Raw genomic sequence first — 27,640 nt, forward strand, 5'->3', positions numbered from 1 at the left:
CCTAAGAATCAAGAGACCTATGTTCAATTTTCTACTCTGCCAGGGGCTTCCTGTGCATGATGACCTTGGTCTCAGTTACATAAATGGGGGTGATACCTCCCTTCCTCTCAGTGGGTTGTGAGGTCTTTTAAAGATGGTGAGGTACTAAGGCAATGAGGATTCCTTAGAAGTGGGAGCTCAGCCTTTATGATACTCTTCAGGCTGAATCACCTGCGGATGGTCTGGGTCAGTGGTACCATCTCTTCTCCCTTAGGATCTGCTGGGTGTTATCAAGCCCCAAGTAGAATTATTTCAGAATTAAAAAAAACCCTGTCATCTTCTGAGTTCAGAGGCATTTTCAGGAACCATAGCAGGTCCACTGTAATATATATATAAAAATGAGGCCAAATTACTGTCTTCAGTGCAGTTTGAGCAGCCTGGCAGTAAGATGGAGAGTTCCCTTGGAGCTCTCCCTCCAGACCACCCTCTTGGCTATCCTCCAGATTCAGGGATCCATTTGCCTTTGTGTTGCTTTGTCTGTCTGTTGCACGGGGAGAAGAATGGCCAGTCAGTCTGTGTAATGGCAGATAAGAGAGCCCCACCCCTAAATCCCCCTATAATGCAGCACAGAGCAGGGACCAGCCCTCCAAAACAGGGCTCCATGATGCTCCCTCTCCCGAATGTAGCCTCACGCAGTCTAGTACTGGACCTGCCTGCTGCCCCTAAATGACAAGGTGGCAGTCCCCAATTTTAGCACAGCTTCCTCACCGGAGTCTAAGAATAAAATATTTGTCACGTTCTGCTTTAGCATCACAGACCATCAGGGGCCAAATAAACTACTGATTTACATCCCATGCAATCTCTGCAGGATAGAGACCACATCTACCTTTCTGTATGACCAATGCCTGGCAAATCAGGGCCCCGATTCTGGTTGTAGCCTGTGGCTGCCGTCATAATATAAATACAAAATACAAAGTATGTCCCCATGGCCGTGGGCTACATCTTAATACAATCCTTTGTGAGCCGCCTCTACCCTTCCTCCCTTATTTGCATTCATGCCGCCCCCCCCATTACGCCTCCCATTTGCAAGCGGGCAGCCCCCCCAAAAAATGCGCAGCCCACCTCCCATTTGCGCGTGCGAGACAATTTTGTGGCAGTTGCTTCCGTTCCTTTGAACTATTTTGCTGCTGATTCCTGAGGCGGAGGGTGGCTCCCATTTCCTCTCCCCCGATGGAGCCGCAGCTATGAGTGGAGGCAGCCCGGCTGTTTTCTTCCCCCCCCGCAGCTGTTTCCACAGGCCGCCAAGTTCCTCAGCCGATGCAAACGGGGCCTTAGCAAAAGCAACTGGACGCCGGAAGGCGGAGCCAGAAAGCACATGACGCAGCCACTTTCCCCGGACCGACTGCGGCCATAGTGGGTCTGTGCCCTCCCGGTTATATAGCCCGCCTCGGTGGGCAGTAGCCGCTCCATCTGCGGGACGCCGGGGACCGAGCGCCGCTGTCGCACCGCGCTGTAAGGTTTGCGGGGATTCGGTCACGCGTGAGTCTGGCTGCCGGCGGTGCGGGCCGCTCGGGGGGGGGGGCAGAAGCGGCCTCTTTCAAACTCTCCATTTTCTCCATGGAAAAATTCGCCGAGCGGCTTGAGTGACCCCCCCCCCCCCGCCCAGTGTTAGCGATCTTGTCAGAACGGCCATTGCCCGGGCTGTGTGGAAACGCTTCACACAGGCCCCCGCCATGTTGGGGGGGCGGACTGCGGATCATAACAGTCCTGTGCGGGCGGGGGGGGGGGGCGCGTTGTCCCTCCCGCTGCCTGAAGGACTGGCCGCCGCTGCGCGCGGCTCCTCAGGGACGGGCTCAGCGGGGCCAGGAGGCCCGCCTGCTAGCTCCGACGGCTGGGCGCTAAAGGCCCGCCCCCGCTCTCCCCCCCTCCGAGCTGCTTTTCTTGCCCCTTCCCCGGCTCTCCACAGAGCCTGGCCCCTTCCACGGGTGCAGCGCGGCGCTGCTGAATTGCCCTGGCGTCTGTGTGTGGGGGAGGGGCTGCCGCCCTTTTACACCAGGGGCTGCCTTTGGCCTCTCGGCTGTACTGAGCCGCCGCATTGGCCGCCGACTGATTGGCCGCGCCGGAGAGGGGCGGGGTTATTTAGTCTGACGTCACAATCCTGCAACTCGGTAACCAGCTATTTATAACCCTGCCCAGAAGCCGCCCGCCTGTGGAAGTAGAAGAGCCGTTGGGGCTGGGTTGGGCGAGAAACTGATCTATCCTTACAGAGAAAGGGGAAAAAACAAAAACCCCAAAAAAAAAAAAAAAAGCGCGAGCGCCGCGGAGGCCGTTGTGGGGGGTAGCCTGACGCCCTCTGCCTTCGTTGTCTAGTGATCGAGCCCTCCGCCTGCCGAGTTTTTTTTTCTCTCCGCGAGCCCCTGTGAGCGCGTGGACAAGATGGACCCTCTCCGCAGCGAGGAGACCGAGGGGGAGATTCCCGGCCTGGGTGAGTATCCGCTACCCGCCGCGTGCCGCGGGTTCCAGAACCTTCCGAGTCGCGGCCGCGCGGGGATCGGCCCAGCCTGGGGGCCGCGCAGGCCGCGCGAGCCCGGAAGTGGCGGGTTGGCGGCCCAGGGCGCCGCGGCCTTTTCCTCCTTCCCCCCCCCCCCTTCCCGGCCTCGTGGCGCACAAAAGAGTGGGGCAGCCGGCTGGGGAACGTACCCCCCGTGTGAAGGGGCCCCCCATCGGCGGTCTGAGTCCGCCCCCGCCCCCGATTGCGGCGGATGGGCCCCGATCACGGCCCTGTCTCTGCGCTAGGCCCGTGGCGCGGCCCAGAGGCCGCCGCCGCGATAATGGAGCGCGGCTTCCGCTGTGGCCTAGGCCGTGCCTGGCACCGGGGATGTGCGGAAGCCGCTTCACTCCCCCTGCCCTATCCCACGCTCCTCCCCGCCTGCTGAGAGCTACCTGGCTCCCAAGATGAGCCTTATTCACGCATTTGGGAGTAGTTTCGGGTGTAATCGGGAGCCCTAGTTAAGAGTAAAGCGAGAGTCGCCAGTCTGCTGGGTTGTGTCCGCCCATGCGGAGAATGGCGGGGGGAAAAGAGGCCCGTAGAGTTCATCTGTCTTTGTTAGCCCTCCTTGCGTTTATTTCCTGCATTTTTAGAAGAGTGCTGGCCGTTTCACACGTCTGCCATTATTCAGTAAGCTTTCTGTATGCTTTAAAAATATTCAATAGCATTTGCTTTGGTGTCAGTATAGAAGGCTACCTGTTTAAGAGTTCATTGTGGTGGAAATATTAATTCCAGTCATTAGTTCATGTATGCAGTTAGTCATTAGCATAAATATTGCGAACTATTGACTCAGTAACACAGAAACTAATTGCAGAAGTTTGTGGAAGCCATAAATGTTGTTGCTTAAAGTAGTAGTTGCTTAAACTATGCCAATTGTGAAATATCTTAGGTTTTTGATGACTTTCTAGCTTCTGGGTTGTCAGCCATTTGTCCATAGTTAACTTTTCTCCCCTGATTGGTAACCCCCACTGCAACACTCCTTTATCTGAAGTTCTTACTGATGAACTCACCTTTTGTGCCTTGGTGCTCTGCTGTTCCCTATCTTGGGTTCAACCATATAGCACGCTGGCAGGTTTCTTATGCAACTGAGTGTGCCCTGAGATTCTAGCTTCCCCCTAAACGCAGTTGACTGGAACTCTAGTACAATTACAGAAGAGGTTTGGAACCATTGTTCAGAGTCCCTTGAGTGGTGGGATGGCAACTAATACTGAAAGTGAGTGCTTCAGCAGCACTCCTTGTGTACTTCCTACCATTAAATAGGAGATACATTGGGAGGGGGGGTGGGAGGGGCAATCAGGCTATGTTTACACCAGGGGTTCTCAAACTTCATTGCACCCCCAACCCCTTCTGACAACAAACATGACCTGACCCAGGGGACTGAAACCTGAGCCCTCCCTAGCCCTAAGCCAAATCCCAAGGCCTTCCACCCCAGGTGGGGGACCTGTAACCTGAGCCCTGCTGCTCTAGGCTGAAGCCCTTGGGATTTGGCTTCTGCCCCAGGTGCGGGGGTTGGGGCCCCAGGCCCCAACAAGGCTAGAGCCAGCTCTGGGATCCACAGTTTGAGAACGGCTGGCCTATATTAAGGAGGTTACAACAGCAGAGCTGTACCACTGCAATTGTCCTGCTGTAAGGTCTCCTATGTACCCACTCTATGCCAAGGTGAGATAGCTGGCCTAATTAAACCACCCCCCATGAGTGGAGGTAGCTATGTGGGATGTTGCACTTTTTTCTTCTTGGTGAAAGGTATGTTGGGTGGGGTCACATTCCCCCCAGGCTTGAGCTTGCAGTTAAAAGTGCTGTGTAGACCAAGCCTTAGTACTGTCTGCCCCAACATAGAAGACCTTAACTTTTGTGTGGCATGACAATGGGGCATTTGCAAAAACAGTGCATTAATTTGTCTGTTACAAGAGGCATAGTTTGAGGCTTAAACGGACTTTTATGATCGATGGGTGAGTTAGGGGAAAAGGAAAATGGTCAGATGCAGAATCGGGGCTAAAATTAACAAGGCCTGAATAGCAAACATCAATGATATAATATTACTATTAAACTCCTGAATACACTGAATTTAGTTATGTACAGTAGTCTAGACTTTGGGTTTCCTAAAAAGTTTCTTTAAAATTTCAAACAGTCTGATCATTCTTATTAATCTTTAAACCATTAGGAATTCAAAAAGCTTTGACCTGTTAAGAAATCTATAGGATTGAAGCGTTTAAAAAAAATCTTGTAACAGTTTGTAACAAGAACAAAACTTGTTGCTGTGAAAACTTCCACACATAGCTCTACCTGTACATACACCCTTGACCTGAAATGCCCCTCTCTATTTGTGATAGATTGCTTTATATCACAGCATTTATAACTTGGTACTGCACTTGAGTGGATTTCCATGAAGTCTATCCTAAATGAGTAACAATAATGCCCTCCTGATCCTCCCAGAGGAGAAGCAGGATGTGTGTTTGAGGGAGAGGGGAAAATCCAATATTTAGAATGCTGGATAGAGTAAGTATTGGGGCTTTTAGGTGGCTATACAGAAAGGCTGGAGATATATATTTAAAATGAGAAATGGGCTTGACTTTAGGGTGGGAGAATAGAATATGAAAATAAAGTAGCTCTTAAACTAGGGGGGAGAACAATGGGATATGGTATAGGATTCTTGCCTAAAGTGCAAGGTTATTATTGTAAATGGTTATCACCACATTAAAGTATCTTTTTGTAAGATCCTAGTGGAGACAGATTAAGCAAGTATAGCGTTGATCTTGCCTAGCTATCTTAGTAAAAGCTATAGGGAGCTTGTCTCCACTAGGTTTTACAGCAAGATACATATCACTGTTACCTCTCTGGATGGGGAAAAAACAATTGGCAGTGTAGATGAAGCCTTTCTGGTGCAAGTCGGTCACTTGGTCAAGAGGTTCCTTGGTCATATCTCCACTAAGGATCCCTCTCCCCCCAAACCCTGATTTTAATAATCCTGTATAGGGGAGGCAGCATCATCTCCATTTAAAGTAAGGGACTGGGAGAAGACCTGGTATTAATGATAAATCTTGTATGGCTTCTGCTACTGGTTTGCTGTGTAGCCTTAAGCAAATCACTTACCCCTTAACTAAGAGTAGAGGGGGAAGTCATTAAATTAGCTCTGGCTATCTGGTGTAGGTAGCAAACTGAAGACACTAGTGTCAGTCAAATTTAAATTAACTCAATTGAGCTAGCTTGATGGGAAGGAGTATGCATTTTCCTCCTAGTCAGTGCCAACTTTTATGGTGCTTAATATCCATGTTCCCATTGAAGTCACCTAGAGTTGTTATGCCCTTAACCTTTCTAGTCTGTTTCCCCAAACTGTACAAGGTAATGCCTCGATCATCAGACAGCTGCTTAAGTGTTTATAATGCTATCTGATAAGCAATATCTAATGGAGGGTGGTGTGGGCTAATCAGTCAGTCCTTGTATAGAGGAGACCCGAACTGATCCTATTTCTTGGGGTTTTTTTGGTCTTCTCCCCAGTATCTGGCTTAAATGAAGCGAGAAGGTAATATCAAGGGAACAAATGCTGACAATCCCAAGAGTTTAACTATTTATTGTAGCATCTAGAGAACCCAGTCCTGTTGTGGTAGACTTTGTACAGCAGTACTGTAATCAGACAGTTCCTGCACTGAAGGGGGTGCATGGTATGGCGTTCACTATACAAATTCTCACCATTGTCAAGGTTTCTGTAGCCTTGTGGCAAAGGGGAGTCTTAAGGTCAGTAGTAGCTTGTAGGCATGAGACTTTTCTCATCCCTTTACAGCTAATGTACAGTTTTAATGCCAACACTTTTTCTATAACTAAAACATGGAATGAAACTCAAGTCATAACTCAAACTGAGTTTTAAACATTGTCCCCAAAGCAAATTATCAACACTTGAAACCAACAGACACTGCAACTTTAAATGTATGGCCTTACATTTAAAAACAAAACCCCCAACAGTTTAGACTGACAAGTCTTGGTTGCTTGCTTCCTGCTTGAGCAAACACTCACCCTTGACTGTAAGCCATTTCCTTTAACAAGACTTCTAATGCTTACTGTAGCTCTTCAGTACTTTTGCTTAATCTCATCATTTTTAAAGTCTTCTTTAACCTGTAAAACGGGCACCTTTTTTGAGGTTGTCAAAATCCACCCTACAAAATAGAAATGTCCATATCATACTCTTAGCAAAATATAAACTTCTATTTAAACTTGGTAGCCTTTCTGGTTGTGAAGGTCCTTTTCCAGGTATGATTTGTCATAGTCTGCAGCTAGACTGAAACAATAGTAAGAAAAGGCATGAATTGTCACATTTTTCTCTGTTAGATGTTAATGCTGAGCCTGATGACCTAGCTAGAGAAAATTTAATTCAGTCGCAAGGAATGACTTCTGTGGATGCAGGTATGTATTGGTCACTCTGCATTCTGACAATAGTATCCTCTATTTTAAGAGCTTATCACGCTAGGGAAAACTTATTTTCAGTCTCTTCTATGAAACCTCTTTCTGTGGAACAATTGTCACATTCTGTCCTAATTTCAGGAGAAAGTGGGAGATTTCTTGAAATGCTGATATCTTTTGTCTTCCTTTGCTAGCTAAATGGATTAGTGTATATAGTAAGATGCACTTGTAAAGCTTGCTTTGGTGCAAATGACCCCTTCAAAGGGTTTAAAAAATCCTGGCATTTAGAAGGCTTTTTTTTTGGATAACTAGACAAGTTGCCCACAGGCTAGCAATATTTTAAACCTGTGGAGCTTATACTTTACCTTTGGAACTGACTGTAACAGGTTGTTAATAACTAGTTTCTCTCTCTCCCCCCCCCCCCCGCGCGCATGCACACTCCTTTAACAGGAAACAGGTTCAAAGTACCATAGTAGAAAACCTGAACCAGAATTCTAACTTGCTTTTGGAAACTAAGCCTTCCTCAGTAAACTAATACAAGGAAACTTGTCTTCCCTCATCACTCGAAACCTGAGCAGACAGACTAAGCATTCTCCAAATTCCACAGTATAGGATGCACTCCCTTCTCCTGCTGAAATATTTGGGTCACGAGTTCCACCCTGTATTAAGTTACACTTGGGAGTGTAGATGTTATGACTAGTGCAGTCTTAATGTGTTCTTGCTGGATTTAAGGGGTAGGAATCTATTGCTATTTTGCTCTGAAGTGACTTTTTGGTTTCAGTTGAAAAGGAGTTCTGAGTGCTAACCCATCAGAAACATCCAGCAAATACATGTCATGGCAACAATTTCTGCAAAAAGACAAGGACTTCAGCCAGTAGCCAAGGATTTAAGCATATGTCAATACACCCCCTTCCCCACCCCCTCCCTTAGCAGTGGATTTCAAGCTTCAATAAAGAAAAATGTAACACCCTTCCAGCTAGACACAATTCTAAAACTTTAGCTGCCAAATAAATAAAACTAAAGATTCCAGAAATCATTAGGGAATCTGGACACTTTTTGCAGAGCTCCCACATCAATCTATAGTGAAAGCTGTTGTAAGGGATAAATCCTGCAGAGGCTTGATGCTTATCTTGAAACTAGGATTAATATTTAAACGCTAGTTCAAATATAATTGGGTGGTGTTTGTTTAAATGTGATCAGAGGTTCTTGCCCATATCATAACTAGAATTTGCGTGGTAAGCAACTATCTGATCAGCCAGCCTTTATGGAAGGGAGCAGCAGTAGAGAATTGGACTTCTGGGAAGGACCAAAATCTTAAAGCATTCTGATTACAACTTTAAAAGTTGCAGCCTTTCCATTAGCTGAAGGCCCCACACCTCACTGGGTAAGCATGTTAGCTAGATGTTAATGCTGCAGAATGAAATAGTTAAAGGTGACACTTCGCTTACAGCCCATTTGAAAGTTAAAGTTGAAAGTTTCATTTGGATGAATATGGCAGATTTTTGACTGTAGGTAACTGCTGCAGCTTACATGCCGAGGGCTATCTTTGCTTCCAGAAATGAGGGGACCTTATTCTCTGAGCCGATAATCTTTCACTCCCATTTAGGCCTCTAATTTCTCAAGTGAAACATTACTTAAGGAAATGAAACCAAAATGCCAAAGGGAGACCCTGAATCTACAGAAATTCTTAGTGTAGACTTCAAACCAGGTGTAAATTGGGGAATATTTACCAAAAAACCCTCTGACTTATTTGGGATTAGTATTGGTGGGAGCTGTAGTGTAGACATGGCTGAACACTTAAAATAGCTGAAAGCAAGAGAAGTTGCTAAGTGCATTCTGTAAGTGGAAACTTTTCCCAGCAGAACTGTTTTTTAGTTGCGGTCAGTCCCATGCTAAATTTAAATTTCAATTAATGTCAGTACTATCTCTGGGACTTCTAGAGTAAAATTGCTTCAGCCACTTAAGTATCCCACCATGTTCCTTTACAAGAGAAAGGGTCTTAACTTGATTGTCATTTCATGAAGCCACATTTCATGTTTATAGTGGAGGTTTTCCAAATTCTCCAGCTCAGTTCCTTGCTCCTCTTCTGTCTCATCTGCTGCTTTTCCACCATATCTGCAAGAGTAAACAAAGAAGTATGTCTCTCACAACATTGATCATGTTTCACACTAAACATCTTAGCTTAATAGCTCAAGTATGCTCACTTCAATTAAGTAATGCATTGATAACTTACAAAAAAAATTTAAATTAATGGTCAAAACAGATTATTGAAATGTCAAGCCACAGTTTAACAGCTATCTTTACTTGCAGTACGAATGAATTAGATGTTTAAAATTGCATTTCTTCATCTGTTCACCATTTAGGTACTTTCTTTTTGCTAGCAGGCTTCCTTTTTTATTTTTGTTTGCTGTGTTGGTCCCAGGATATTAGAGAGACAGTGAGGATGAGGTAATACCTCTTTTTGCACCAACTTCTGTTGGTGAATGAGACAAGCTTTTGAACTTACAGAGCTCTTGAGGTCTGGAGCAGCTACTCAGTGTCACATAGCTAAATACAAGATTGTTTAGCATAAGGAGTTAACGTGTAAGAGCCTACTCCAGGTGAAGTGCCCAATTAACAAACCTGCAGTCCTAGGACAAAGGAAGGTTAGGGGGTCATAGATGGTTGTAATGAGCCATAAATCCAGTACCTTTGAGTCCTTGATTTCTAGTGTCTAACAGTTATGAATTTAAGCTCCCAGGCTTGTCTCTTGAAGGCTTTTTATTCTTGTGCACTAAGACATAAATACTGTAGGAACATCAGTTTTTGAAGACCATCCAAATTAGAAACCCAAATACTTTTTCCATTGTCCTCCATTTTACTTGGATGAGATTTCTTTTGAATGGGATATCTAGTATGTAAATCCATTTCTCAAGCAGTCTAGCCTGGTTTAAGTGATTTCAGACTGACTGACCCTGACTAGTTTACATGCAGTGATTTTTTTATATTTTTTTTCCCACTTGGTTCCCCCTCCCTCCCCAACTGAGTGAATGGTTTGAGAACCCACTAAGTGCAAGTTTCTTCACCAGAATGGATTTAGAGATGTATAACTATAGGGTTTTTTATTTTGTTGCGTACTACACCTACCAAATGACTCAAACCCACAACTGTAAGCTTTCTATGACAGTCCTGGGCCCTTAGCAACAGTGGTGAATGTTGGCAACAATATAGAATTTGCTGACATCAGAATAGCAGTTCAGAAAGGAGAGTTTTGATTAGAAATAATTAGTCTGTGTGAAAGAACTGGAGACTAGCTGCTGTCTGTAAGTGTGCAGTGGTGTTCTGTCCTTATGCTTGCTTAGTTTTATTTTCTAAATCTAGTTTGATAAATGTACATATTTGGGTTTCTCTCAGTTGGAGTGTAAAGTACAGTATAATAGGATAGTGTCCTAGATTTATAGAATCATAATATAAGGGTTGGAAGGGACCTCAGGAGGTCATCTAGTCCAACCCCCTGCTCAAAGCAGGATCAGTCCCCAGTTGCCCCTAAATGGCCCACTCAAGGATTGAACTTGCAACCCTGGATTTAGCAGGCCACTGCTCAAACCACTGAGCTGTCCCTCCCCCTCTCCTCTAGAGGTTAAGATTCATGTAACATTATGAATACTAACTTTCAGAATGCTGTTTGCTTAGTCTTTCAAATTAATTAAAACCCTACCACCTGGTGTCAGATGCTCAAAACCACATGTTTCCATCAAGAGTAGTTCAAGTTGTGTGGAATTTTGTTGAAATTGGCACAGGCTTCCAATTAGTTTTAGACTAACAATTGTATCCCCATTTCACTGTAATCCTGCAATGTTAGTGTCAAGGAGTCACTTCAGTATTAAAATTAACTACTGGACCCCATAAATGCTGCAAACAAGCACTTTTTTAGTCATTATGTACAACATATTTTCCTACTCTAACTCTTGAGGATGGAGTGTCTTCAGACAAGAACTAAGAATATTCTTTAAGCAAATGGTTGGTTTCTGCAGAAAATATTGGATAGCAAAAATCCCTGGGAAGACTGCATAGGCTCAATGCCACATGCAGGGCCGCAAGAAATGAGTCACATTAGTGGTGATGGACTTAGACATTTTAGATACACTGTGCAGATGAAGTAATGGTATCAGAGCAATGATATGACAACCTGTTTTTCCCCCAAAAGCAAATTAAAATTTCATCATTTCCATCTACTTAATTTCAGGGTGGGGATACCCCTTCCCGGGGAAGATTGAGAAAGGTATGTGGCCACATCTATTTTAGTGTTTAATTTTAATGAAATAAAACCTGATCTGCCTCTAGCCATTAATTTAATGTCAGGGGTAGGGGAGACAAAGCATAATACTAAAGTGTTGAAAATATCCTGGTGTTTCTTAAATATTGAAACTCTCTGTTCACACCCATTTCACAGCCTTTTTATATTTACTAACACTTAATCTATGTGCTGAACCCAAAACAAATTAAAAGAGAGTTCAGTTTCTATCTGATCTTGTATAGTCAAAATACCTAAAATTACTACATGGTTGCCTGAAGTGTAATAACTTAAATAGCCCTGAGTGAAAGGAAGTATGTAGGTCAGACTGTATGAGATGAGCATGACTATTTTATATTTCCTGTTTTACAAGAAATGGCAACCAATTCAAGTTTTTCTGGTTTAGAAGCATCTAGAAATGGTTATTTATTGCATGATATTGATAAGTAATTGTACCTCAGGTGTAGTTCAGAGGTAGATAAAGCCACTCAACTGTCTGATTCAGACTAGTGCATAGCCACATCTTAATAAATAACTCACTCTGTTTCATTGATGTTTCCAGACTCTGATTGGAAGCAAACACATGCCTACAACAAAAAACACTTTTTATAATCCAATGTTAGGAGTAGCAGAAATTTTATAAACTTCTTGGAAAAAGCTTTTTAAAAAAAACTAGAATAGCATGTTTGAGAGCACAGGTCATCAGATGGACAACTGTTAGAAATGTATCCCATAACTGTACTACCTGAGATTGTCTACACTTGAAAGTAACTCTTAAGCATAGTAGGTATTCCCAAATAAATACATGTGTGGACATGCCCTTATGGTGTTACATAGTACTGCATAAGTGGGCAAAAATGCTTGCTGCAATTTTTTTGTTAGTCTTCAGGAAGCAGCATATTGCCCCTCTTAATAGCAGAGTTGCAAGTATGATGTATACTAGTCTCGCTTTTTATCAGCATTCATTACTCATTAGGTTGAGTTTACACAGCACAGGTTCACTGGGCCTTTCACACTTGTTAGTTTGTTTGCAAAAGCTTCCTTGCAAGAAAAGGCTTTTACAGTTCACAGCTAAATTCAGCAGACTCTAAATTGGTCAATGGGATCAGAAGAGGAGAGAATAGATTAGACATGTGATTTATTGCTATTCCCACCACATGAAGATGAGTGTCTGTCTTGTGAGGAAGCTATTGACAGATAAGCTAGAGCAGTGGTTTTCAACCTTTTTTCATATGTAGACCCCCTAAAAAATTTAAAATGGAGGTGCAGATGCCTTTCGAATTGGGGGGAGGAGGGGTGTTGCAGACCACAGGTTGAAAACCACTGAGCTAGTGTAAATTTTAAAGCACAATAGTTATTCCAGGCAACTGCCCCATTTACCCATGCCCGGACACTGTTTAATCACTGAACTCTATCAAACTTATTAGCCACCAAGACAAGGCAACTTTTGAGTTACCTGTTGTACACCAATCTCTCAAACAGTAAAGGATGTTCTGCTTCACAAAGCTTAGCTGAGACATGCTTTAATTGTGCTCTAACCCTACTTAAGTAGGCAGAAGTCTGAAAAATGTAAACCGATCTTGTGGGCTTGTTGTACAACATTTGAAATAGATTTCCTCCACTCTTCTGAGACACTGTACCAGGAGAGGGAGGGGGGAGTTCCTAAGAGCAGCATTTGAGCACTCTGTAACTTTTTCACATTTTTGTTTGAGGAGACTAAGAATCTGGGTTTGTTTTCCCCCTTACTTAGGAAGTGTGTTCTGGATGCTATCTGTTTAACGTGATTTATTTCAGTGGCATTGTGTGAGAACTGCAAGAATTGACCATTGTTTCTGTAACATTGTCATTATTTCAGCATTTATGGAATCTTTGTAATAAGTATGCAACAAACCCAGATCCCCCTCTCTAAAAACATTCACTGGGTGGATGGGTGTGCTCTGCAGCCTTGAAACTGCAGTTCCCTTTGAATGGATAACTTTTCATTGCACCCTGAACCTTCTGCTTTGGGAAAAGACAACAGTTACTTTCTTTTCCTGGTTTTAGAGGCTTTTAAATGACAGCTAGCATCTAATAAGATAGAACTCATGGGATACTGTTGGCTGCAAACCTATTTAACCAGGGATAGTCAGTCTCCTTTATTCTTGTTTGGCAAAATTCGGTGGATTTTCTCAAGTTTTAAACATTATCTGAAACGTCTGTGAATAAATAAGCAGACCAAACAGGAATTGGTTCTAAAATGCCTGAGGTTGTTAAAACTGCACTTAAAGTTCACAAATCTGGAAATCAAAGTCCTCCATTTTAATTGTCCTCTTGTCTGCAACTTTAAGTCTTACAAATCTGTTTACTGATAGGTATATGAAATGTTTCTAATCAGAATCTCTGCTTAATTTGTATCCTCCGAATAGTATGTTACTGTCTACAATGTTTGCCACTACACAAGTGCCACTAAAACAACTTCTTTGAAGCAATTAGATGGCATATGCAGCACTTGCTTTGAATAGTGAGATTTTTACAACTGCTGGGAAATGCTCAGTTTCATAAGGGTGTTAGGAACCGCTTGGAAGGCAGTATGTGTTAATATATGGAGCAGGGATTAAAAGCCATGGAAGGCATTTGTCACTGACTTTGTAGGGACTATTGTAACTGTTCCCTTACATGCAAAAGGAATAAAATATTTGTAGCACTTCTCTGTTCACAAGACCGTAAATTTAGGCTGCTTTATTTACACTGTCAGTAGGTGGAGCTGGAATGGTGCTGAACCCAGACCTTAGCTACATTTGCAGCCAAGAACTGTGTTGCCACCATTTTAGAAATCATGTCTTAAAAATGGAGGTGGGGCTTTAGATGCTGCCAATGCTGCATTCTTAAGAGTTGGGGGTGGAGGGGAAGAGAACACACAATTGCTGTGTATGTGGAACAGAGCAACTGAGAATGAGATGGGTTGGAATTTGGGAGAATTTGTAGTTGAGATCAAGCATTATCTGCAAGATCACCAGAGCTAAATACAGAAGGGCCGAGGAGCCAGGTTGCCACTTACACTATCTCTATCTGTTTTAGGTCAGTAACAGAGGAATACAGCAAGTGAGGACTCACATTGTGTGAATCTTATTTAAATCCCATAGTACAAATGTTTTTCTTATTGTAGAAGGAATCACTGAGTAGTCAGAGGCTGAAAAGAATCTTTTCTCTGTGAAGCTGTAAATGCTTGTTCCAGTCATGGCAATTTCCTGACAATGCCATTACTTTCTGATAGTAGAAATTTAGTGCTAATGGATGCCACTCAATTATTTCCCCTGCTTCTCTCTTAAAGGTAATAGACACACTGAATGTGAATGCTGCCTGGGGTTTGCCACCTTTCTTGTGGTGTCTGTAAACTAAATGTTGCAGCACTGTGCTGGGGAAACTAACCAGCCTCACTGATGCCACCATTGAAGGAGAAGACTGTGTGTGTGAGTGAGAGTGAGCGCTTGTTAATTACAGTGATAGTGAGCTCAAGGGCAGAGCTTTATTCCTAGTGATGCTAGGGTTAAATACTCATGACTAGGAACAAAGTCTTGTCCTGGAACGAGTGGGGGTGTTGTCTTTTCAGTTGTGCTAGTGTGTTGAAGGGCAGGCGTGCCTGGGTGCTGAACCATGAACTAGGACGTGCAATTTGATGCAAAGCCTTGGCTTGGAGGCCCTAGTTACATCAAGGCAGTAGCAGGGTCTCAGTGATTGACCCTACCAGTCAGCAACCCTGTCTGGGCTGGAGCCTGGCAGCTGGCTGCAAAGTGACATGCTGCTTTTGGCAGCATTTGGTGCTCTGAAGCATTAGCTTCATGGCCTGTCCTGCTCCCTCTATTACCCTTCCTCCCCTTGTGGGGAGGGACCCAGACCCCTTCTGCTAAGGTGGGAGGGGAAGATCCTTCAGCCTCCCTGTGGGATTCTTGCCACCTTGCAAGCAGGGTGAATCTCCCCCTCCAGGCCCTGAATGAAACTAGTCTAAACCCTGTGCCCCCCTCATGGTGGGGCAGGGAGGTTAGGTCACCTTATTTCACTGATATGCCCCTCTGTGGATACCACCTTCAGACACTCTTGTAAGTGATGGATTGGAGGGGCTGAGGCACTGGCCCTTGGCAGGGGGAGACACTGCAGCAGGCTCCACAGTCTAGGGAAGGGGAATCATGGGGTCTGAGCCAGAAGCTTCAATTTTCCCACTCGCCAACCAATCCACAGACCTGTCTCCTGCCACCATTATCTAAAACTTGGTGCCCTATGCCTAGACTGCCCCAGCTGTGTTATCTGCCTGCCTGCCTGCCTCCCTCCCTCCCCCCAGCCTTCAGTTACCACTGGTAAAGGTAAACTGGTGGTAGCAATAATGGATTTTGTCATTCCTCTCCCCCTCCCCCCCAAACAAAAACAAGGCTAGTGTAGACGCCATCTTAAATACATGTGCTTGTCTGGTGTAAGTGGGGTTGACTCTTGTGGGGAAACTCGGGGTGAAATCTAGAGCTGGGCAGAGTAACTTGCTCTCTGTGCTCTGGTGGCTTTGATCCATGTCTCTTGATTACTCTCCTCTTCTGCACAAGCGAGATTTCAGTTCGTGAAGCGAGCAGGCTCTTTCCCGCGGGGTGGGAAAGTCAGCAGTCGTTGGAGCTGGGAAGCGCTAGAGCCCACAGATGAGTGCCCCTCTCTCCCCGCCTAGCGGGGCTCAGACACGCTCAGCTCGGCCTGCCGCTTGTGTTAGACAGGGGAGGGTCAGGGAACGGCCGAATGGTGCTGGCTGGTTCCCTAAGCCTTTAGGGGCAGTGGGCGGATAGGGCGTTGGTTGCGGTGTCCGAGCCCGCGCCCAGCGCAGGGACCGTGTCTCCGGGCACCGCGAGGCCGCGTGCACCATAAGAGAAGCGGTTGGGGTTATTCAAGTGTAGCTGTGCTGAAAACTGCGCGTGCTCGCAGGCTGGGAACACTAGCTGCACGGGGTTGAGGCCCCTGGTTTTCTTTACCACAGAAAGGCGAACACCAGGGAGGAAACGGGGGCGCGCATACGTGCCGACCGGGGGCGCGCGTAGATGCGCCGACGGCGCCTGTTGATGCTAGAGAGCATGCGTAGTTGGTTCGCAAAGGGGGGAGCCATGCACATACTGCAGATGCGCAGCACGGTCTGTTTATGCGCATGCGCCCCGGGCCTCAGCCCAAGTCACGGCGCCGCGCAGTTTACAAACTGGTGGTGAGCAGCGCGTGCTGACCCCAGGTCTCCGTTTGGTCGCTGTCGTCTAGCCACCCTCAACCCCCCCCATCCTCCCGGCAGTGAGCGGGAAAGCAGGCGCTGTGCAGCGCAGGGGTCTCCGGCCTGTCGGCTGCCCGGGGCGGTGGCTGGGACCTGTGTTCTTTGTGCGGCGGCAGAGCCCGGCCCAACGGAAGCGGGAGCACGCGCCGCCATTTCCTAACGCGCCCTCGGCACAACCTCACCCGCTTGCTGCTGCCTGACCGGGACTAGGCGATCTCCGGACAGGATCAGGCTCGGACCCTTAACGCCAAGGCGGAGCGCCACCATGTGTGCGTGCGGGGAGGGTCGGCGCCCGCGGGGGTGGTGGGGAGTTAGGCGCTGCCCCGGGCCACGCGGGGGGAGGTGGGGGTGTAGGCCCGGGACAGGGGGTGGTCTGGTGAAGGGGAGCAGTGGTGGGAAAGGCGGAGTGACCCGCGTTCGGGCGGGCGGAGGCCTTAATCGCCGCCTCAACGTGTTGTCTCCTCGCAGCGACGGAAGGCGAATCGGAGCCGAGTCTTGCTTCCAGCATGATGCTGAACACGGAGGGCGGCGAGGGCTTCGTAGTGAAGGTGCGCGGGCTGCCTTGGTCCTGCTCCGCCGAGGAGGTCCAGCGATTCTTCTCCGGTAAGTGAGGCTGAGGCGGCCCCTCCGCTCGCAATGAACAGCCATCCGGCGTGGGGCTGGCCGCGTGGGGGAGGGGCGGGTTCCATGCGTCCATCTGCAAGCGAGGAAAGCCGGGGAAAAAGCTTTAGAGATCACAGAGGAGGTGATAAGGAGTAAGGCACCATCCCCGGGCAGCTCTTTTGTAAGATAAGAGCAGTGCAGTGCAGGAAATCGGTATAGAGGACCCTCCCTACTAAAAGTAAGTAGATTTTTTTTGAAGTGCTTATATTTAATTGCTTGCTGTAATGTATATATTGGATGCTTAAACTGAACAAATAGCTAGCCCTTTTGCACTTTGATACCTATTATAAGAGATGGTTTACAATGTGGTTTGGTGTTTGCTTGAAAGAGTGTCCTTACTTATGCTTAACTGAGCAGATTTTAAAGTCCCATATTGCAACTAGTTAACTCTTGGTTTACTAGACTTCAGATTGATTTTTCAGATGGCAAGAATGATTATCCCATCTTAAATAAGACTGAGTATTTCCAATTAAAAGGAAAAATAAAAAAAACAAACCCTAACAGTATGGTGGTCTTTGGAGGTCTGTAAGAGGGATGTAGTCTGGATTCTTTCACAACTCAAAATTTATCTTGGGTGGCGACTGCCTTCTGTTCAAGGTATGCTGGTAGGGAAGATTTCCATTCCATCTCTTGATGGCTTTCAGTCTCAATGGTGAATTTAAAAGAATACTAAGAATATTAAATTCGGTTAAGGAAAACCAGCATCTTGTATTATGGTAGATGATATGTATTTAGGATTAAACTGGTATACTTTCAGGGGAAGAAAAAAAAAAAAACCACGAATCACTGCTGTAGAACAACTGAGTGTTGGAACAAAACTGTTCTGGGTTTCTCTCCTAGAATGCAAAATTCAAAATGGAGCTTCAGGTATCCGTTTCATCTATACAAGAGAAGGCAGACCAAGCGGAGAAGCTTTTGTTGAACTTGAAACGGAAGATGATGTGAAATTGGCACTGAAGAAAGACAGAGAAACAATGGGACACAGATATGTTGAAGGTTTGACTTAATTGGCCTAGTAATTGATTAAATGTTTGTACTGACTTCACTTTTTTGTAACTCATGGTGTTTAAATGCATGTAAGTTGATTTAAGTGAATTTTTAGATTATACCAGTTGACTAGCTTCTCAAATGGCAAATGACTTAAAATGGTTTATGCAGCATTCCAAAATTCATTAATTCTAAGTGCCTCTTACAGTTTTCAAGTCAAACAACGTTGAAATGGATTGGGTTCTGAAGCATACTGGTCCTAACAGCCCTGATACTGCTAATGATGGTTTTGTACGTCTTAGAGGACTCCCATTTGGCTGTAGCAAAGAAGAAATTGTACAGTTCTTTTCAGGTATGTGGGGTATAAGTATTAGCTGTAGCATTATGGGTCAGTGCGAATCAGAGTGGCACTGAGCTCTTGCCCATTAATGCTTTCAACAGGCCAAACTGTGCCACAGTTAGTGTGTTAGATTATGTTGATCTCTGATGTGTGCAAATAAATCCTAAATTTAATCTCTTATTTGGGCTAAAAGCTTTTAAATATCTTAATCGACCTAAGTTAAATTTTGCGTTATCTAGGTAATTCAGACTTACACAAGTTTGTTTTACTTGTCATAGAAAAATCAAGGTTTGTGGGTTTTTTTTTTGTTTGGTTTTTTTTGGTCCTTTGAATTGAAAATTAAAGTGGATACTTAAAAATTGAAGGATAATTCTTACTTACCATTTTAGCCATTCCACACATGCTGCTCAGTTGAGCACATAAAAATGGTTGAGCCTTTGTATTGCTAGACTCAGTAAAATGGGTGGAATTTTTAAAGGTGGAAAGACTAATTTAGGTTTAAAATTTCTGGACTCAAGTAAAAAGAAAAGGAGTACTTTGGCACCTTAGAGACTAACCAATTTATTTGAGCATGAGCTTTCGTGAGCTACAGCTCACTTCATCGGATGCATACTGTGGAAACTGCAGAAGACATTATATACACAGAGACCATGAAACAATACCTCCTCCACCCCACTCTCCTGCTGGTAATAGCTTATCTAAAGTGATCATCAAGTTGGGCCATTTCCAACACAAATCCAGGTCTCTCTCCTCTTCCCCCCCCCCCCCCCAAAAAAAAAAACAAAAAAAAAACACACACAAACTCACTCTCCTGCTGGTAATAGCCCATCCAAAGTGACCACTCTCTTTAAAATGTGTATGGGCCATTACCAGCAGGAGAGTGGGGTGGGAGGAGGTATTGTTTCATGGTCTCTGTGTATATAATGTCTTATGCAGTTTCCACAGTATGCATCCGATGAGGTGAGCTGTAGCTCACGAAAGCTCATGCTCAAATAAATTGGTTAGTCTCTAAGGTGCCACAAGTACTCCTTTTCTCTTTGCGAATACAGACTAACATGGCTGTTACTCTGAAACCTGAACTCAAGTACTGTTCTACATGACTTGTAGGGTCAAATATTGTACGGTAATTTGGTCTTTAAGTACAGAGTAGTTGTGGTACAAAAGTTCAATTTCATTTCATTCACATTAAATGAGTATTTTATGAAGTTTGTTTAGGGTTTCAGACTGAATTGTAAAGATTAAAATGACTTGACTCGAACTTGATGTCAAACTCTTGCCAATTTGTATCTAATGTTGACTTCCTGTTTTGGGAATTGGAATATCTACAAATGCATACAGTCAAATCTTGAGTGGGCCTAAACATGTCTGTTTTAAAGCAGAAAGTATTAATTTCTAAATGTGACTTATGCTTAAGTTATAAACCTGAATATTAGGATGTATAACAAAATTAAATCGAAAGCTTTGAAACATTGTTATAAAATTAGCAAGGACTTTTGTTTTTAATGTAGACTGAAAATCGATGACTATTCTGATTAGAATGCAACTAAATTTGTTTTGTGTATTTTGGCAAAGTGATGTATTGAACACTACCCTTTTTTAAAGCAAATAAATGCACTGATATCACTGTTCATGTGGCTAACAACTTATGAGCAGCAGTGATAGAATTTGTATACATGTACCTAATATGCAAAGTGCTGCTTTCAGTTTAGCAATTAACGCTTCTGAAATAATTCATGAATTTCTCTTCGTGAAGCAGTACTCTACAAATATTAATACTGAATTTAGCAAGATTTAAAATGTTTACATAAGAGTATCATTGTTTTACATTAATGTTACTTTTAGTAAATACTTACTAAGATGCTGTGTAAAGCTATTTTTACTGTTTTTTTTTGTGATTTTTAAGTTGTGTGAATTTCATCAGACTGAAAAATTCTGTAAAGTATTCTTAAGAGGCTCTATTTAACTTGTCATCTTCTTAACACACCCTGCACTAAATAGATGAAAATTGATTTTTACTGCTACAAAGTAAAGGTTTTTTTCTGCACAGCAGGATGGGTTAAGAATGTAAACTGAATGGTATGTAATCATGAAATTTCATGTTGACATGCTTTCTGCTAGAATGCTAATCTAGAACTAGCATACCATTCACTTACAAGTATTAACTTTCTGGTGTATTTAAAGCTATAAGAAAAATTCATGACTGGGCTTGTGATGTTAATATTGCCCCCTACTGGGGTTATTTGTCCTTGGGTTGAAGGGTTGGAAATCGTGCCAAATGGGATAACATTGCCGGTGGACTTCCAGGGGAGGAGTACGGGGGAGGCCTTCGTGCAGTTTGCTTCACAGGAAATAGCTGAAAAGGCTCTAAAGAAACACAAGGAGAGAATAGGGCACAGGTGGGGATGGATGGTTGGTTGGATACGTCACTTTTCTTATGGTAAATGCTAATTAAATCCATATTCTCTCTTCTTAAAGGACTGATCCATAAACCATTAAATCTTAGTCTAGTATTTTGGTCTCTAACGTAAAATAAAAGTACTGTTTCATGTGTACATAGCACATACTTAGTAAAACTTATTCAGACTACAAAACAAAATTGGAAAATTAAGTTAATTGAATTTACTCTAATATTTGGTATTTAAACTGTAAAATTGATAGCTTAAAAATTGACAGAAGTTGAGAGATTATGGCTTTAAACTTCTCAAGTAGCACCAATAATGTCTCTAGCTGTAAAGACACACATAGTACCTTATTACCATAAGAAAATGTGATAATTTCTAAACTTGTTTTTATAAGTTGAAATGTAACAAATTTTCTTATTGTATTTAATCTTCAATGTAATAAGCATAGCTTTCAAGAAATTGTCACAAAGGGTTTTTTATTCTATTTTACTTGTGACTATTTTTCATTGAAGCATGCACTTTTTCCTATGCTGAACTACTGAAGCATAGGGTGGGTTGACTAGCACATGCAAAGCTTTTTTTGTGTGTGTGTGGACTTCTGATGGGTTAAAATCTTGGTGGAGACTAGGCTTTTAATCCTCTTAATATATATTGCCACATGAGCAAAATATGAAAGTGCTGAGTTGAGTGGACTTGTCTCCCTCCTATTTTTTTCTTGACAGATGTGATTAAATTTAAACTGGGGGGGACTTAATTTGCTCCCCCAGCATTAAGGTTGGGATACTGTGAAGTATGAGGAGCCTATAAACCCTTCATTAATTGTAATTTCTTGAAAATACACTATTTTGGAAGTAAAATAGTATTTGACTAGAATTTGTCATTGCCTGTATAATATAAAGAAATCTGGCTTAAAATAGTATGCCAGTTTCAAGGCTATGACTAGAATGTCTTGTTTTAGTTTGATTTATACTGATTTAATATTCCTATGTGGGGAATTAAAGACTGACTGTCTTTCTTATGCGGAAAACATCCTAGGTACATTGAAATCTTCAAGAGTAGTCGAGCAGAAGTGCGCACTCATTATGATCCTCCCCGCAAATTACTGGCCATGCAGAGGCCAGGTCCTTATGACAGGCCTGGTGTTGGAAGGGGCTATAACAGTCTTGGTAGAGGAAGTGGTTTTGAAAGAATGAGGCGTGGAGCTTATGGTGGAGGTATGTATACTACGACTTTCCGTTATTTTAAAACCATAATTTACGTTGCATGTTATACTGCTTCATACCTATTAGTGCATGGATAAAAACTCATGGAAAAATCAAACTGAAGCTAATAATTCCATAGTATTTTACATATTAGTTTCCATGGTTTAGGGAACACATTTTAATATGTATTTTATCTGTTTTAAGGTTATGGAGGCTATGATGACTACAATGGATATAGTGATGGCTATGGCTTTGGTTCCGATAGATTTGGACGAGGTGAGACTTCTTTAATGGGGGTGGTAAACAACTTTTAATATGTATAAAAGCTAACTTTCAATACATCTGAAAGATCTAGAATGGACTCTTCTCTCCACAGGCATGTCTGACCATAGATATGGAGATGCAAGTTCTACTTTCCAAAGCACAACTGGTCACTGCGTACACATGAGAGGATTACCTTACAGAGCTACAGAGAACGATATTTATAATGTGAGTTCAAATACTTTGTGCAACAAGTACTTTCTCCTGAATTTGCAACAATATTTTGCCACATTAAGACAGTCTTATGTGCATATCTTTTTTTACCTAGTTCTTCTCACCTCTGAACCCTGTAAGAGTCCACATTGAAATTGGACCAGATGGTAGAGTGACTGGAGAGGCAGATGTTGAGTTTGCTACTCATGAGGATGCTGTGGCCGCCATGTCTAAAGACAAAGCAAATATGCGTAAGTTTGCCCATCTTTTTCTTAAAACTATGGGCCTCCCTCATCTTAAAATCAATGACCAAAATATGCTCTGAACAGAAGTTAAAACATACATGCTGAGAGTTTGTATTAAAAATTATCTGATCTGTTTTCTAACATGGGAGAATAGTTCTTACCTGAGACAAGACTGTCAGTTGGTATACAGATGGATTAAGTCATAACTATAACATGTAACATATTTGAATCATTCACATCCTCTATCGGAGTGACCTCACAGCGAGGCAGATTGGATATGGATTCTGTAGAAATTAGTTAGCCCCGTTGTCTAAGGCAAGTTTGGCGTTAGACTATCTTAAATTGAAATGAGGCACTGTTTGTATCATGTGTAGGCCTAATGTCCAGTACATGTTTCAATACTCTGTTAAACATGCTTTTCCTTTCAGAACACAGATATGTAGAACTCTTCTTGAATTCTACAGCAGGAGGAAGTGGTGGTGCATATGGCAGCCAAATGATGGGAGCAATGGGTATGTGTGAATAGTCTTAGCTAAATTTTTATTCGAACACTTCGTATTTAACAAAGCTGGCTAATTTTATACAGCTCCTGCTTATTCTATGCCTGGCATAAAAACTGAAATTCAACATTCTGTCTTAATCACACAGTCAAGGAATCGGAAGGGGTAGTTCAAGATTGGAACACTAGCACATTGCCAGGTATATAAACCTTTTGGGAATACATTCAAACAATTAATTAGGTTAAGTAAATTGTGCTGAATGTGAAGAGTGTGGTGATGAATGCTTTCTAAGAGTGTGGTGTTACAAAAATGACATGGGAGATGCAAGTTATCCTTGTCCTGTTTTTTCCAGACCAGGTGTTGATAGAGGGTGTATCAAACTTTAAACTGACACTTTATCTCATGAGTGAAGTCTCTTTGGAAAGAGGGAGCAACAAAGCTCCACTCTAAAACTTGAAAAATCAACACTAAAACATTATAACAAACCTAAAATTACCAAATTAAAATATGAAATGTCCATTGTAAGTTAAACTAAAACCTGTTACTGCTATTCAGAAACAGTTTCCCCTTAGATGGCCATAGAAACTTTGTGATGTGCAAAAGTAGATAGTCCTCTTGAAATTTACTTTACTGTCTCTTAGGATAAGAGCTTAAAGTGGTGGGGTGTGTGTGTGGAGATGATGCTTGTATAGTACTTTGATTGTGGAATGAGATTGAACACTGTAATGCTTTAAGTCTGTTTTTTTAAAAGCAAATGTCATAATTTCAACTGTAAAGTTTTTCAGAGGTACTGTGCTGTATCAGATTGTGCTCGTCAAAGATAGCTTAAATAGTTAATTGAGAACTTAGCTTATTTTACAAGAAGATTAGTTTTAATTGTTGCTGTCTCAGTTTACCAGGTTCTCGTACAAGTATAGAAACTTTCCCATGTGGTGCATACAAATTCAGATTAGGAACAAGCCTCATACTATCTGGAAGATTGACATTCCAGGTGTTCTGGTATTGACTTCCTCCATGCCTCTGAAAGCACATGTGCTGTTTTGGAGGACATCCGAGGTGTCTCAGTTGGCTTGCATAACAATTTTTTAAAATCCCGTTATGGATTTTTACCATGCAGTAAAAGTCAGAAGTAAATTTCTCCATTGCATTTCTGAATAGTGGCTATTTGTGGTTGGGGATGTAAAATCTAGCACCCCATTTAAAGTTTCTTGTCACTTGTAGCTGAGAGGAATATTTAAATGCCTTAAATCTTCAGACATGATTTATTGCAGTGAGTGAACTGATGCTCTTCTGGTGAAATAGGTTAGAGCGCGATACAACCTTTCTATTTTTAAGTTAGGCTGAAAAAACAAATTAAGTACCATAAGAATCAGAAGCACATGAGCACAAATACCTTGCTCTTCGCCACTTCCACTAGTGAGAAACCAGAAAAAATAGTTAAGCACAGTGGTATCTAAATAGACCAGATATGTGGCACCATGAAAGCTAATATCTGTTAGGAATTTCATGATTAGGTAGTATATAGATCTGTTTGGACAGATTTTTGGCAGTCAAGGTGTTAACGTTCTTTTCCTTAACTTGAAAGGAAACCAATCCACTTATGGTGCTAATCAGCAGCTGAGTGGGGGTTATGGAGCTGGCTATGGCACTCAAAGCAGTATGAGCGGATATGGTAAGATGTATTTTTTAAAAAAATAATTTTTTAAAGCCTTAGGTGGGTGTCGGATACACTCCTACAAAGAGATCCTTACACACAATGTGCTGTCTAGCTGTAAGGACAAAGGAGGTAGGATTAATAGACAGCACCACCTTAAAATAGTACTTCATTGTTGGCACTAATTTTTGAAGTATGAGTCTCAATACTAGTATTAGGGGAAATTTGCTTTCCAAGATGAAATCTTCTGAGATATGAAGAAGCTGGGAAATTGGATTTTTCTGCTTATGTAGATACACTACAGAAGCCAAAGTAAATCCACACTTTACAACAACTAACAAGCTTATGGCTTGTCTTCTGCTCTCTCGCAGGTATAAATTGGGAGTAACTTCATTGCAGTTACTAGCTATAGCAGTGTGAGAAAAGGAAACCAGTCTTGCTGTTTCCCAAAATAAAAGCAGTATGTACTAGAACTGTAGTGTCTGGACTTAGTCTTATTTCATTGAAAGACCTGGAAAACTCTTGCAGGGCTTTGTTGTAAAGACAGCACCAACTTACATTTTAAATATCTGGAAGGTTTGTCTTTTTAGTAGCATCGGAGTATGTGCAAGATGGTGGGTGGATTTGAGTCTCAAGTGGACACTTAAGGATAAAAGGGGTGGAGTTGAATCTCTCCTCTTCCTCCCCCCACCCCCCAAAAAAAAACACAAAAAAAACCTGTACTGGCAATAAGCTGGAACACTTCACTTATCTGCTTGATGATGTTTTTTCCAGGTAATCAAAGCGCAATGAACAGTAGCTACTACAGCAGTGGGAACCGTGCATCCATGGGAGTGAATGGAATGGGCGGGATGTCCAACATGTCCAATATGAGTGCTGGCTGGGGAATGTAACTGACTTTTGGTCAACCTTTTTTTTTAAAAAAACAAAACAAAACAAAAAACTAAGTTTAACAGTTTTGCAATACAAGCTTGTGATTTATGCTTTACTGTAAGTGAAATCAGGATTATTTTAAAACTTCAGGTTCAGTATTTTTGAACACACGGAAGAAAAACATTCACTTAGGATGTAATAACCAAGTTGAGTAAGGACTATAACTGTTAAACAATTTTCAGCTTTTTCTCAAGTTAGTTTTGTTGTAGGAGCGTATTTAAGCAGTAAGCGTATTTAGGTTAAAGCTGTTTCAATTATGTTAAATGTTGCTCTTATACCACATTACATCCAACACTGTTTTTGAATGCATGTTGAAAAACATGCTATTTTGTAAACTGAAATATAGGAGCTGTGTCTGCGATTCAAAGTGAACATTTGGCATGTTAGTTCTAGTTTATTTCTTTTAATATCCTGTAAGGCACGTTTAAGCTTTTTTTTTTTTTATTAAGTTAATGGGGAAACATGTTGAGACGTGATACAGCTACTTTAGGATTTTGGTCTTGGTGTTCGTATAAAATTCTGAGGCCTTGATTTAATCTTTCATTGTATGGTGATTTCCTTTTTAGGTGTATTGCGCTAAGTGAAACTTGTTAAATAAATCTTCCTTTTAAAAACTACTCTCAATATTCCATCCCGTTCAGCGTTCTTTGTAACTACAAGGGGGGGATGACAGTGAGTGGGGGGTTGTAATAAAATTATTTGCATCTGTATGTGCAAGAATGTTAATGTCCTAACATCCACCCAGTAGCATAAATATTGTACTTACTATCCTGTTTGTACTAGTTCTAATGTTAGGAGTGCTGCATGAGCTGTCAAAGGTGATGAAATCTAAAATTGCAGTGTAGTATGCCAAACCTGAAAAGTGGTCCATTTGTACTGCACTCCTAGAAAAGACTCTCTTGTTTCTGGCAAGTGACTCTATTACTACTTCTTTATCTAGCTGGTGCTGCCTGAGTGTGTTAGTGAGTGTCAAGCTTGTGTCTACATGGCCTTATGCTACAGCACGTAACTTTACCCTCAGAACTAGAGAAGGTGCTTAATGTATGAATAATTATTGGGGACCTCAGACAAACAGTAGAGCTGATACTTGAATGAGCTCCTTGTTCTATGGCATAACTACATCCCATCTTGAAATGTCCACTGTTGCCTGAGAAGGTAGTCTAGAAACTGATGTCTCTTCTGTACTGCTGCAGACCTTTTGAAGTGCAGAATCTTGGTTGAGCAAAAACCACTTGCTAAGTATGGAAAGTACTCCAGCTGCTTGAAACTTGGTGTGCTGATTTAAAACCTTACTGTTGTGTTCCAAGGAAATGTAAACTTCCAATTGAACTGTGGCCTATCTTGCAGGAAACTCATTGGCTAAGGCCCTCCTCTCCTTTAAGTAGTGAGTTATCATCACCTCCCCAGTAGCTTGTTCTCTTACTAGCCTCAAACTTGCGTGACCTGTAAACAGTCTGAACATGTACATGAAAGGAAACAGCAACACAGCATCAGGATCGGGTCTGCTCTATCAGACCTGGCCATTCTCCCTTACCACCAACAGGGAATGTAATTGGAGGGCTCTTCTTTGAATAGCAACCAGTTCAGATTCAAGAGCATATTTTCAGACCTTATTTGGGATGGCTTGGTTTTGTAATCTTACCCATTTACCACACACCCTTATCATACCTCTGTTGTGCATGATACTATCAGTTTTTCCCTCTTGCGCCCTCCACTGGCTCTTTCCCCTTCCTGGCTGCTGTCACTTTGCTAACTCCCCACCTCCACCTCTGTGTGCATCCG

General features: G+C 42.7%; 1 protein-coding gene across 9 annotated transcripts; it reads left to right on the forward strand.

The window, feature by feature from the left end:
- The first annotated feature begins 1,334 nt into the window (after nucleotides 1-1,334).
- On the forward strand, nucleotides 1,335-26,475 carry HNRNPH1 (heterogeneous nuclear ribonucleoprotein H1). 9 transcript variants are annotated; one of them, XM_077824026.1, is made up of 16 exons: nucleotides 1,335-1,491; nucleotides 2,350-2,464; nucleotides 6,848-6,922; nucleotides 11,145-11,180; nucleotides 16,927-17,061; nucleotides 17,962-18,117; nucleotides 18,317-18,460; nucleotides 20,706-20,844; nucleotides 21,886-22,064; nucleotides 22,257-22,328; nucleotides 22,402-22,541; nucleotides 22,642-22,777; nucleotides 23,200-23,283; nucleotides 23,420-23,470; nucleotides 24,857-24,943; nucleotides 25,700-26,475. In XM_077824026.1, the coding sequence occupies exons 2-16, from the start codon at nucleotides 2,416-2,418 to the stop codon at nucleotides 25,816-25,818; spliced, it is 1,602 nt and encodes a 533-aa protein (XP_077680152.1). In that variant the 5' UTR covers nucleotides 1,335-1,491; nucleotides 2,350-2,415; the 3' UTR covers nucleotides 25,819-26,475. The 9 variants fall into 9 exon arrangements, with proteins under 9 accessions (XP_077680152.1, XP_077680154.1, XP_077680155.1 ...); XM_077824028.1 differs by having other exon boundaries at nucleotides 22,408-22,541; XM_077824029.1 differs by having other exon boundaries at nucleotides 22,429-22,541.
- Nucleotides 26,476-27,640: the final 1,165 nt, after the last annotated feature.

The sequence above is a fragment of the Eretmochelys imbricata genome, chromosome 8 (genome assembly GCF_965152235.1).
Source record: "Eretmochelys imbricata isolate rEreImb1 chromosome 8, rEreImb1.hap1, whole genome shotgun sequence".
NCBI lineage: Eukaryota > Metazoa > Chordata > Testudines > Cheloniidae > Eretmochelys > Eretmochelys imbricata.

Coding starts and splice junctions, on each gene's coding strand:
- HNRNPH1 (XM_077824026.1), top strand. CDS start 2,416: ATGGACCCTCTCCGCAGCGAGGAGACCGAGGGGGAGATTCCCGGCCTG. Junction 18,118..18,316: donor GGGACACAGATATGTTGAAG/GTTTGACTTAAT, acceptor TGCCTCTTACAG/TTTTCAAGTCAAACAACGTT. Junction 18,461..20,705: donor AATTGTACAGTTCTTTTCAG/GTATGTGGGGTA, acceptor CTTGGGTTGAAG/GGTTGGAAATCGTGCCAAAT.